This window comes from Globicephala melas, chromosome 6 (assembly GCF_963455315.2).
Source record: "Globicephala melas chromosome 6, mGloMel1.2, whole genome shotgun sequence".
Classification (NCBI taxonomy): domain Eukaryota; kingdom Metazoa; phylum Chordata; class Mammalia; order Artiodactyla; family Delphinidae; genus Globicephala; species Globicephala melas.
The window spans coordinates 91,757,438-91,769,375 of record NC_083319.1 but is presented as its reverse complement, the minus strand read 5'-3'; the positions used below and the strand labels follow the sequence as shown (position 1 = coordinate 91,769,375).

The 11,938-nt window shown below is 43.7% G+C and overlaps 1 protein-coding gene across 1 annotated transcript; it reads left to right on the top strand.

Annotated features, from left to right (window-relative positions):
• The first annotated feature begins 988 nt into the window (after positions 1-988).
• Positions 989-8,534, top strand: LOC115840064 (spermatogenesis-associated protein 31A3-like). The gene is given in 13 exon segments (XM_030832479.2): positions 989-1,093; positions 1,095-1,187; positions 1,930-2,122; positions 2,565-2,619; positions 2,854-3,242; positions 3,245-3,712; positions 3,715-4,891; positions 4,893-5,039; positions 5,041-5,375; positions 5,716-5,953; positions 5,955-6,099; positions 6,264-6,705; positions 8,422-8,534. Coding segments are annotated over 13 exon segments (3,900 nt in total).
• Positions 8,535-11,938: the final 3,404 nt, after the last annotated feature.

Genomic DNA, 11,938 nt, shown 5'->3' with positions numbered 1-11,938 from the left:
ACCCAAACTCCCTGAAGGCTTTCAGCAAAGCCTTTTTAAAAGCAAGGTGAGGGAGGGGCATGGCTAATTGTTGCAAATATCTTGGTGTTGGATCCTTTGTTCTAGCAGCTGGCTAGATGGGTCAGATCCTGGTCAGGTCACATGTTCCTGTAAACCTCCAACAAAACAATTATTATTCTCTGTTCTGCAAATTTTAATCTCCATGAATGGGCTCTTAAAAGTCAGAGCCTTAGAAATAGGCTATCCTGTATATTTCAGGCTATAGGCAACATTGTTTTACAAAAAGTGCAGAGCCAGACTAGGTCACAGGGATGGACAGAGTTCGCTCGGGCAACAAAGCATAAAGATTAAAGTAAAAAAGATCTAATGTGGAGTCAGATTTGTTCTTCCCTATTACATAACTATTTATAATTCTTTCATACTTATGAATTTTGAAAAATAAATTATTTTAATTTTTGTGTGTAGTTCCCTCTGATAGAAAATGAGGCAAAACATACACTATTCAAAATTCACAAAACTAAGTAAGTGTAAAAGAAATTCAAGTTCTATCCCTGGGTTTATACAAGACATAAAAATGATGTGGGAAAGTTGGAGCTGAGGACAAAGGAAATCCTGAGTGTAAAAATTTCTGTGAAATAGCCAATCTTCCAGGGTCAACTTAAGATTTTCAAGAGTTATAAAATTGGTGGGCCTCAAGTAAAGATCTCTAATGGATGAAGCCACCAGGTTCCAGATGGAATGAACAGAAAATTGGCTAAGGTCTCTCTGACAGAATGAGAGTAGTTGGAAGGAGGGATCTGGAAGCCCCAGGAGGGTGCAGGTGTCTGTGGGGTTGGATGGGAAGGAGGGGCAGTGATTCAGCCTATTTCTCTTATTGCTCCCTCCTCCACACTCAAGAGCCCTTTGTGACAAGACCACAGCTCTGTGATGCAGGCCTGGGTTTCTGCCATTAAGTGAACTCCCAGTGCTCTGTTGCCTGAGGGCAGCAATGCAATTCAGAAGATGGAGAATCTCTTTTTTTTTGAAAAACATTGTTGCTATCTGGCTGAGATCCAGCCGGACTGCCTGGGTGATTGATATCATCCTTGCTGTTCCTGTGTGGACTGGGACTTTACCTAATGTTACTCCCCTGCTTCCAGAGTAATCCATTCTTAGCACCACCTAGGAAACATGGAAACATCAGGAAGGTAAGAAACCTTTGGCTTAATCCCAGCAGAGATTATCTCTTTTTTTCTTATTCTTATTTCCACTTTTCTAAACCACCTAGAGATACTCCTGAGATGGGAACTCTCAGAAAAGTATAGAACATCATCCTTCTAGGGAAAAGGCAGGCCAGAGAGGGGTTAGAGTGGGCATGAGGATTTCTAGCCCAAGATCTTAGACCAGGAGTTCAGGTATGGTAGAGGGTTCCAGGGCAAGTCCCAAATGCAGTGACTAATGGTCAAGGACTGGATTACTAAGAGTTCAGTCTCTGCAGGAAGGCTGATCCCTGAGCCCTGGTTCACCAGCCACCTTCCCACAGCGGGTGTCTCAAGTGAGACCTTCCTCTGTTTTGGGGCTGATCTAAAGGCAATGCTGAGCCCCTGAGAGCCTGAGAGAAGAGGCTGGAGTGGAGGTCTGGCCTTGGGAAGCAGAATCCTATCTGACAAAGCTCACGTGAGCATTTAAGTCTGAGAATGTGTGTGTTTCTTGATCAGAGGAACAGTGACAGAAGAAATCTATGGTGATTAAAACTTAAAAAATCCTTTGCACTCTTCAAAGAAGAAAAACTGAAAATATTGTTATCCACTTTAAAAATAAGTAAAAGGTGAAAAAACCCCACAGAGTTTTAGTTAAATGTAGAAAGTCATGTTGTTCATGAACACAGCTTGCCTAGATAGAGGAGAGTGAGAGTTGGGTGTTAGCCCCTCATTTTTTCTTATCTCTCAGCATCAAGTAGAGCTGAAGTGGAGGAGCAGGAGTAGGAAGAAAAGTAGATCTTTGAAAGCTAAGCCTTTGCCATTCAGCCCTGCATGCCCCCGAGAGTTAGCTTCCATCTCTCCTAATCCTGAGGGCCCAGCTTCACGGTCTCTGAGGATGCCAGTGGCAGAGCTTATTCTTCAGGAAACAGAGCCTTGGGGAGGCTCCTTGGAAGGAGATCAGAGCCCAGATACTTCCCAGAAATTTGTGCTTAGAATGAAGCCATAAGGACCTAGAAATGGGGTGTATGGACTGTGGTGGGCCATTGGTGTCTGGGTTGGGAAGTGGGACCTCCAAGTCCAACTCTGGACAAGTTGTTTAACTTTGCTCAGATTCCTCTGTGTGATGACCACTGACCTTTCTCCCCTACAGGGCAGTTGTAAGGGCTACAGGGGTTAATTAACATGGAAGCACTTTGCAAAGGACAAACCCTTTTCAAGTGATCCTTACCATCACGGTCAGGGACATGTGGCCTTGGACACTGATACTTGGTCTCCAGAGTCTAATCCTCCAAAGATTTCCCTTAAAGGGCCATTGCACTCAGCCTCCTGAAAGACTCTTAAGCCTCTGCCTTCACCGCCATGACCCAGTATCCTGATTTCCAGCTTGCAGAGATTGCCTGGAAGAACTGGAGGGGACTCACAACCTGGTTTCACTTCTGCAAAGATAAAGAATCTTTCCCCTTCTCTGCTGGGTCATCCTTCCTCCCAGAGGCTATAATGTGACCCCAGTCATGGGAGGGGGAGCCATGGGAGGGCATGGCTAAAGCCCTAGGGTGAGGGAGAGCAGGAGCATTATGAAGTCAGTGTGGGGGCAGAGGAGGGTTCTTGGGCTGCAGGTGCCCACCACTGCCTGTCCTGTCCAGCCCTCCTGGCCCCATCTGCTCTCCTACAGCTGCCTGGGAAGGCTTCCTGGCAAGGGCAACTTTCATCAGCTCTCATGTCAAGACCCTCCTGGTGAGATGTGCAAAGCAGTGCCTGCTGGAGCCCACCAGCCATGCAGGGAGCCTGTGGAAGATACTGCTCCTGCCACATCCCTATTGGTTCCTCTTACCAAGTGCCATCTACATCTGGCCTCTTCCATTTCTCCAGGCCCAACGACCTCCTCAGTTTCTGTTCATTCACATACATCCCTGAGTGCCTCTCAGTCACCAGAGCTTTTTCTTCCACTGGATAGCCTTTCACCCCTGCCACTGGCTCTTTCCTCTCCCACATCATGTCTGCCTGATTCATAGGCCTGCCCTCTGACAGCCTCCTCTGCCCTACCACCACCAGACTCAATTCTGACTCTTAGTGTGACTCTTCAATGGTACTACCACTGGGCACTGTCCCACAGAGGATGTCTCCACATACTCCTTGGTCATCTTCCATCATCCTAGCCATCTCAGGCCTTGGCCACTCAAGCTGTCCAATTTCAGCCCTGTCCTGGTGGCAGGCAGCTACCAAATCCTGGTGCCTATCAACCTCATCACAGAGCAAGTCCCAAAAAAAGCACCTTTCCCACAACCCACCAGAGGCCTCATTCTGTGTAGGCCCCACAGACAGACAGGTAGAGCTGAGTACCCCTCCTTTGCTCAACTCTGATGACCAGAACCTCCTGGAGATACAAGTCACAAACAGAGTTGAGATCAAGATTCGGAAGGAAAAAGAAAACAATGGATCACATCTAAAACAAATGAGCCCAAACTGCCACCTGAATTCTTTGGGGAATATGCTGAAATCACTAGGTACTGAGCAGAACACTACAACCCCCAAATTTTCTGGAGCATAAAAGACAAACCAGAGCAGCTGCCTTGTCTTCAGCAGTTCTCATATCCCAAGGTCTTGGGGGACCATCTACAGCAGAAATATAACCAGTTTTTCTGGGGTCTCCCTTCTCTGCACAGTGAATCCTTGGTGGCTACTGCCTGGATCTCCGAGAGCTTTTCAGCACCACAGTCTCCTTCTTTCTTATTCAATGGAATTTCGAATGCCTGCCCAGTTCAAATGCAAGCTAACATATCTCCACTGCTTTTCCAGTTCCAGCCCCTGTCCCATCTAGAGTTCCAATCTCGACCCTTTATTCCAACAATACCTCAATTCCAGCCTCCACTTCTGGCTCAGGTCCAAACCCAGGCACATCTCAAATCCTCTCTCCCAATCCTACCACCTTCTTCTCTACCCCAGATTAGGGCCTGTGGAGCACCTTGCCCTACAGCCCAGAATAAGGTACAATTTCTTACCCCAACTGGGATTCAACATTCAGAATGGTCCTTGTTGCAGAAGCAACTAGAAAATGGGTGGGCTTTATCTTCTGTAGTCAAAAGATCTCAGGAACTCTTTAGTGTCTTCACTTCCAACATTCCTGAGGACAGCTGGGTTGCCTCCATCCTTCCTGAGAATTTTCCAATCAGTCCTGAGCTCCAGAAGCAACTGAAAGAACACTTCCAAAAGTGGCTCATCCAACACCGGTGGGAGCTGCCACAAAGGATCCAAGAGCCTTTAGAGATAAGGCAGCTTCAGGGAGAATTACCAGGGACATGCCAGGCAAAGGACAAGCATGGACCCTCACAGCGCTCTTTGTTTACAGGTGAAAGCAACAAGGATGCACAGAAGGTGGGGTTCCGGCTAAGTCAGGAACTGGGCAAGGGCCTGGGACATATTCTGGGGAAGATCCCAAAAGATCTCTCCAGAAGCTCAGAAAGCTCCCTAGTGAAGTTTAAGGAGGTAAACTCTGAGGAGTCAAAAAGTGACTTGAGGCTCTTGAGGAGTGACTCAGGAATTGATTTACTAAGGAGCTTAGACAAGAATCTAGAAAACATTTTGAAAGGCCATTTGGGCAAAAAGTTGGGGCAGATCAATGAGGGTTTGATTCCTGTGAATGTGCATCAATCCTGCCTTGTCCTCGAGCATGCTTCTTCCAAGTCCAATATTCACATGGAAACCAGAAATCTTGAAGGGTTGGGAACCCTGTATGAACACCTCCTGTAGGGTTTCCTTCCTTGATCCAGACACTCGAGAGGTGCTGGAAGCACATATTATAAGGTTTTTGGTAAAGCACAGGTGGACCCTACCCCTCAAGGTCCTCAAGCCCCTAAATCTAAGTTGAAAAAGTTTCAACCCTCCACCATTCTGCAGTTTGCCTTTTCCCTTCAGCCACCTGTGTATCTGGGTCCCACTCAACAGTCAAGTTTGCTGAGTTCCTGGGAAAACCTCCTCAGGCTAATTCAGGAGAGGAGGTGATAACAGGAGAGTCAGTTCCTACCCTGATGAGGCCTCTCCTTGTCCCCTCACTTGTGTGTAAGGAAATCCAGAGTGCCCTGAGAGGGATTCCATCTGGTGACTACCATGGGCCCTCAAAGGCTTCTCTGACTGGACAGGAGGGCAGGCCACCTTCTCCATCCCTCACACTCAGCCTTGTGGGCAGAACCTGGAAGAGTGAGACTGTGAAATGGGTCAAGAGGGACAGCCAGGTCCAAGTTCAGAAATGGTCAGGAATGAGCCAAGAGAGGAGAATGGTGGCCAGGCCTCACGAGACCCCTGCCATAGGGTAACAGTGATGGAGGTGAACTTAGGATCCCAATCTTTGAGAGGTGAAGAGGCCAGGGAGTTGTGGAGGCCAAGGAGTCCCCTGCTCTTCAACCACAGTCTAGTGTTATCTTGGAAACCAAAGTGTTGACAAAATTCCAAACCACATATGTACATATGAGGAGTTTAGAGGTACCAGGGACCAGTTAAAATTTCCTACTACATAGAATGTCTGTTTTCCAACATTCAGGTGAGCCATGCCTTAACATGGAGGTTGCTAGTGAGTTTAAGTCCAAAGTAAAGGTACAATCAGACAACCAGCTTCAGGACTTTCCCAAACACATGTTCCTTGCTGCAGACAACTTGGCTTCTCAGGTGCCTCAGTGCCATCCCCAGAGAGTCCCCACCAGAGACAGGTTAGCTTCCCAGGAGCCAAGTGGTCTTATGGAAGCCCAAAGGAGCAACCTAGGGCATCAGGAGCCCAAAACTTCAGGACTCATGGAAGAGCCAGAGCAAGATGATTGCCCCTACTTACAAAAGAGAGGACTGTAGGAAGCATAAACCAGGAGAGCATGAAGAAGGGTTTAAAGAATTAGGGACCTCTCAAGCTGGAAGTATGAGCCACCCTGCCCAGGTCAGGGGAATAACAGACTCTGTTGGGAGCAAATGTCTCCAGTTCATGCCAGAGAAGAAACATAGCCCTCCAGAAAGCCTCTTCAGAAAAAGGATGAGGCTATTTTTAAAGTGGATTTTCCCCAATAAAAACTCAATGGTCGAGATGCTCTGCAAAAATTCAAGCCCATATCAGCCACTGCCCAGAGTCACAGATCAGTCAAAAGCAGATCAATCTTGAAGAGTGAGACTGCTGAGGGTCAGGCACTCATGACAGCTGTTGGACAGATCCTAGAAGAAAAAATAGCAATTCACCATGGACTTCGTGCCACAAAGTTAAATGAACACAAACAGGAATTCCAAGCCCCAGTATGTGGGTGTTTCTGCTACCATAGGCTTACCTCCTACCCAGAGCAAGGGAGAATGATGGGTTATATAGCCTGCAGTCATCAAGCCACCTCCAAGGGCCAGAGTTGTTCTATCAGGGAAAGGGAAGTCAGACACCAACATAGTTTGAAAAGTGTAAGATTCGACGATGAGCAGCTGGGCCTAATGTGCCTCCCATCCTCGCCCTCCAAGAAGAGTCTGTTTCCAGTTAGTACCTGTCAGTATGGGCCAAGGATTCCAGGTACCCCAGCCCGCCATCAACACTGTCCAAGGCATTGTCATCTTTGGGGAGGTGTCTTGCCTGGTCAACAGTAAAATCCTTCTTTAGTCTTCCCTTTAGTAGGAAAACATGTCTCCAAGTAAAAATTCAGTCCATGTAGAGAAAATGATTTTCTCATTAGCACATCCAACATATTTAATGTTCCCCGATACATATATATATATTTTTTTCTTTCTTTCTCATAAGAGCATAGTGTAATGGCTGCTGTCTGTGCTGTGCACTTTGTCTTCTAGAAGGGAGGGGCATGGAGGGAGGTTGACAGTAGCATCACAAGCTTGCTCCTTGTCTCGTGTCCCTTCATTGCACCTTATAATACTGTCATTACACAAACCAAAGCTACTCTAACAATGAGATGGGAAAAACCTATGAAGCCCACACCCAAGGATCTGGTTCAACCAGTCTTTCTCCTTCTTCTCTGCTACTTTGAACTTTATGCAACTGTAGTGGATAGGTTTACACGATAGGGCCGGACATTCCCATTCAGGCTCCAGGAAGTGTCAGAGCCAAGTGGATGGAAGTTTGGGGAGAATAGAATATGGGCTCTGAGTTCAGAAGCAGGAGAAATCTTGCCCCTGGATCTCTTGGTAGGCAATATACAACATCTGCTCTTAAGAGCTCCTTCTCTCTCTGATTAAGGCTGGGATTGAGATATGCCCTATGAACCCCTTTTAGCTTAGCCATAAAAAAATGTACAGCATCACCCTCCCCCACCTCTGTTTTTCCTACACTTTAGAGCAGCAGCAAGGATGGCATTTCGAGCTCTGTCTGTGTAGGTGGGGGGAGTATCAGGGAGGCTGCTGAGGGCTGTGTTGAGCCCAGTCCCATATAAATGAATGGCTATGTTCATGGGTCACCTACCTTCCACTCTATGTTAACCCCAGAGAAGGAGTTTTGGATGAATGGAATAGGGGTGTGACTGTGTGTAGTAACTATCTGATGGTCAAACACTGTGACTTTAGGGTGGGATGTAGGTGTAGAAAAAACATTGGATCCAAGGAAGGAGGCAAAGTGGTACCATATTCCCATAAATGTGCAGTGAAAGAGCAGCCCCCTGACATACAGCCACCATCTAAAGGCCTAAAGGGGAGGAAAAGTTAAGGGTCCAGTAGCTCATCATAGCCCCACCCCAGGGTCTCTACCCTATTCCAACTCTAAGATCACAGACCTAGAGAAACCACCTTTAGGTCAAAACAGAAGGTCAAACTTATAGAAGTAAAGCAAATCAGGGAAGGTTAATCTCTTAATACTATATTTAATAAGCTTACACATCATCACCTCTTGACTTTTAGAAAGGATAACTTAGCAATAGGTGTAAAAGCCAGGACTAGGGAACGTGGGATGTGACTCCTAGTCTGGTGACCTTCACATAAACACATGGCCCAAGGACTGCTCCAGGGGAAGAGGTGGGGACTGGCTTGTGATTGTGTAGTAAGCCTTGCCTGTCTCCCAGTCCTTGATCACCCCAGAGCCTGGCAGGTGAAGAAACAATCAGACAGGATTTGTGGTGGTGTGGAGGTGACCTGTGCAAAATGGATGGGGCAGGGTGCAATCCAGGAGTGTTCCACTGATCTGTCTCTAGCACAGCTTTTCTTGTCTCCTGATCCCCATCCATATGGAAAAGCAGGGAGATGAGGAAGAATTTTTCTAGAGTGATTTGGCACTTTCTGCCATGTGCAGGGCGCATGGTGGACACAGCTCCAGGTGGTGTCTTTCCCATTGTGGAGATTTCTGTTCCAGCTGATGCCCCTGATCCAGATGACAACAGAAATGGACCCCATCCCCCATACTAGTCAGGCCCCTCAACATGTGGAAATGCTGGGACCTGGGGTGGAGGGGGCAGAGTGAGCACAGGACTGCTGACACCCCTGGTTTCTCCCTGGAGCCAGGCCCTACCTCTGGGCCCCAATTCCCAAGGCAGCCTCCAGAATGGGCAGAGCAGTGAGAGTGGAGCCAGGACTTGTGGGAGGGGTCGGTACTCAGAGGAAAGAGTTGACAGGGCTGTGACCTGAGCCTGGCTGCTGCTGGGTCCTCTCAGGGACACCCAGAAGTGAGTTCTGGGAATATGAGGAAGTTGGACTTGGACCCCCCTGACTCCTGCTGGGAGAAGTGCCACAGACAGGTGATGCTGATGGAACAATAAGAAAACAGAAAGAAGCAAGTCCCTTTGTACTTCTCTTGCTGCTCCGTCTTCCATAAGGTACAGTAAGACAAGAAATAGAGAGACCAAAAGAAAAAAGAAATGGAGAGACCCAGAGACAATACACAAAGACTTCACAGACACACCTCTAAAGAGAGACTTCTCACACAAACACCTTTCTCAGAGATCACATACTGAGACCTCACACAGGGAGGGACCTCATGTTGCCTCACAGACCCTCAGACAGAAACCTAGCACAGATTTAACAGATTTCCCAGAGATACTTTCCAAAGGGACCTCATACAGAGGCTTCACACAGAGATCTCACCCAGAGACAACACACAGAGACTTGGTACAAAGACCACACAGAGACTTGGCACAAAGACCTCACACCTATTCTTCAGTATCCATTGACAAGTCTTTCTTAGTGAATATGAAACCACTTAGCAAACTGGCAGCATGATAAATATATTATCAGTTGTGCCCCTCTGATATCCACCAGACACTCATTGTCAGCATTACTCTAAATGGGGAAATGTTTGAGAAGTTTTGTTCTTTTGTAAGGTCATTGCCTCTGAACAAAAGAATTATACATTCTACATGTAGATTTGCAAATTTCATTCTTAGGTGTTCATTAGCTTGAAAATCACAAATTATATTTTTTTATTTATATTTGTTTTAGAAGAATGAAGAAAATAATGTTTATTTCTTAGAAATGCATGTAGTACTCTATTTTTTTATTTTTAAAAATTTTTATTGGAGTATAGTTGATTTACAAATTTGTGTTAGTTTCAGGTGTACAGCAAAGTGAGCCAGTTATACATATACATATATCCACTTTTTTTAAAGATTCTTTTCCCATATAGGCCATTACAGAGTATTGAGTAGAGTTCCCCGTGCTATACAGTAGGTTATTATTAATTATCTATTTTATATATAGTAGTGTGTATATGTCAATCCCAATCTCCCAATTTATCCCTCCCCCCCTTATCCCCTGGTAACCATAAGTTTTCATTTGTACCCTTTTTTTAGGAGAATCACAAATTTTAAACACAACTAAAACACTGTTAGTCTCCAGTGAGAGAAAATATTTGTCCAGTTTTAGTTATCATCCAGTCAAATGGTATCTGGCACATTTTTTACTTTATTGGGGACAAAGCTTAAACTTGAGACAGCTTACTTGTTTCCTTTGGAAACATAAGAAAAACCTGCAACAAAAACCTGCAACCTGAAATAAACCAAGAAAGAAGCATCGGGACTCACATTCACTTCCCAGAGGACTGTGTAACTAGCACATTATTTTGCACATAATAGCTTGCATCAGGTTTGTGGGGTTTGCTTTATTTTTTAACCGGCCAATAATCATGTGAGGATTTTTCACAAGTCAAATTTCTGGTTTTAAATTTTACATTCTGGCAAAATTATGCTTCTGAATATTATTTTATTTCTTAAAATATAGTAATGCCCTAAAATGATATTACACAATCATAACATTCAGCTAACATACTTAAAAAGATGGGCTATTAAGGATTCATTCTTAAATAATTCTATGAAATTCACATTTTCTAAGATATGCAGTTAGGATCCATTTTATATTCATTACAGTGTTAACACATTGCTTTAAAAATTTTTGAAAGATTATAAAATATATGACTTAGCCTATGTTTGACATTATACATGTTACCTCATAAAATTACTGAGGAAAGCATATCTTAATATCTGAATTGAAGGTAGTGTACACTTAATCTACATTTGGCTTATAACAATGAATAATGAAAGGCTTTCATTTATTATATGTCCCACACTTTCCAAAGGATACACTTCTAAAAGACTACTGATTTCTCACTGCTAATTAGCAACCTATTGTCCTTGCCTTGGTAAAATCTATTTTAATGACAGCTGGTTAAGTCTCCCAGATTATCCATTGGTATTACAGCATCACAGTCTTTTAAGAGGAGCAGGGCTGACATGAGGACTCTTTGGGCTTATTTCTACAAGAAATTTAGTTTTTCTATTCTCCTAATTAAAAAATGTATAATTATTAATTTTTCACTTTACTCCCTTATGTCATTGAATCAGAAAACAATGGAATATGGTCATGTATGTCATCTAATACTCTATCAGATCACTTTTTTTTAATAGTGCAGCTTACGCAGGTAAGTTTACTGATCAGAACAAAATGGAATCAATTAGGAAAAAGTTCATACAGGAAAATATCCTTTTCAAAGTTGACTATTTTAACACAGTTAAATAAGTGAATATTTTTTAATCCTTTGAGTTAAAGTTGTTCAGGGTGGCCAAGAAAGTCTGGAAACATGAAAAATGTCCATAAAAGCACTTTATTACTATAATATGTTTAATGTGTTGCTCCTCGTTATTAATTCACAGTTCATTAAGTTGGACAAAATTACAATGAACAATGTGCATTAAAGCAAAATTCCCATCAATCATTTTCCATCTGTCATACACTGTGTCAGATGATTTGTGTGTCTAATTTTCATGGAAAAACTTGTACCTTTACTCCAGAATAAGAAATCAAGGGGGATCAATCTATTAAAAAGATATTAATATTCCCAGACTCTGTGGCCTTCAGTATTTTCTTTTTAAGAAGATTCACCTAGTGCAAATCTTATAAATATTTTTACCATTTAATATGCCCAGACAAAATGGATACAAAAATTAGATAAAAGAGAAAACAACAAAAACAGATCCCCTTTGTTTTCAAAACATTTGATGTTTACATCAAAATATTTTGCTGAAAATGAAGTGATTTTTAATCTATAGTTAAAAGACACTCTATAATGATATTTAGAACATATTACAGATCTGAATTTTTACAAATAGATTTTTATTTAAAACAGGTCTCACACTGATATCAATAAACCAGTCACTCTAGAACAAAATGTGGAGAGATGGCAATTATGTGATGACTTCTTAATACTCCAAGGGAAAAAGATTTTTTCCAAAGTAGTCCAATATTAACCCTTAAGATCTGCTCCCCTTGATAGGTTTCAATATTATTTTCTGTTTCATACACATTTACTTTATAATTAACTC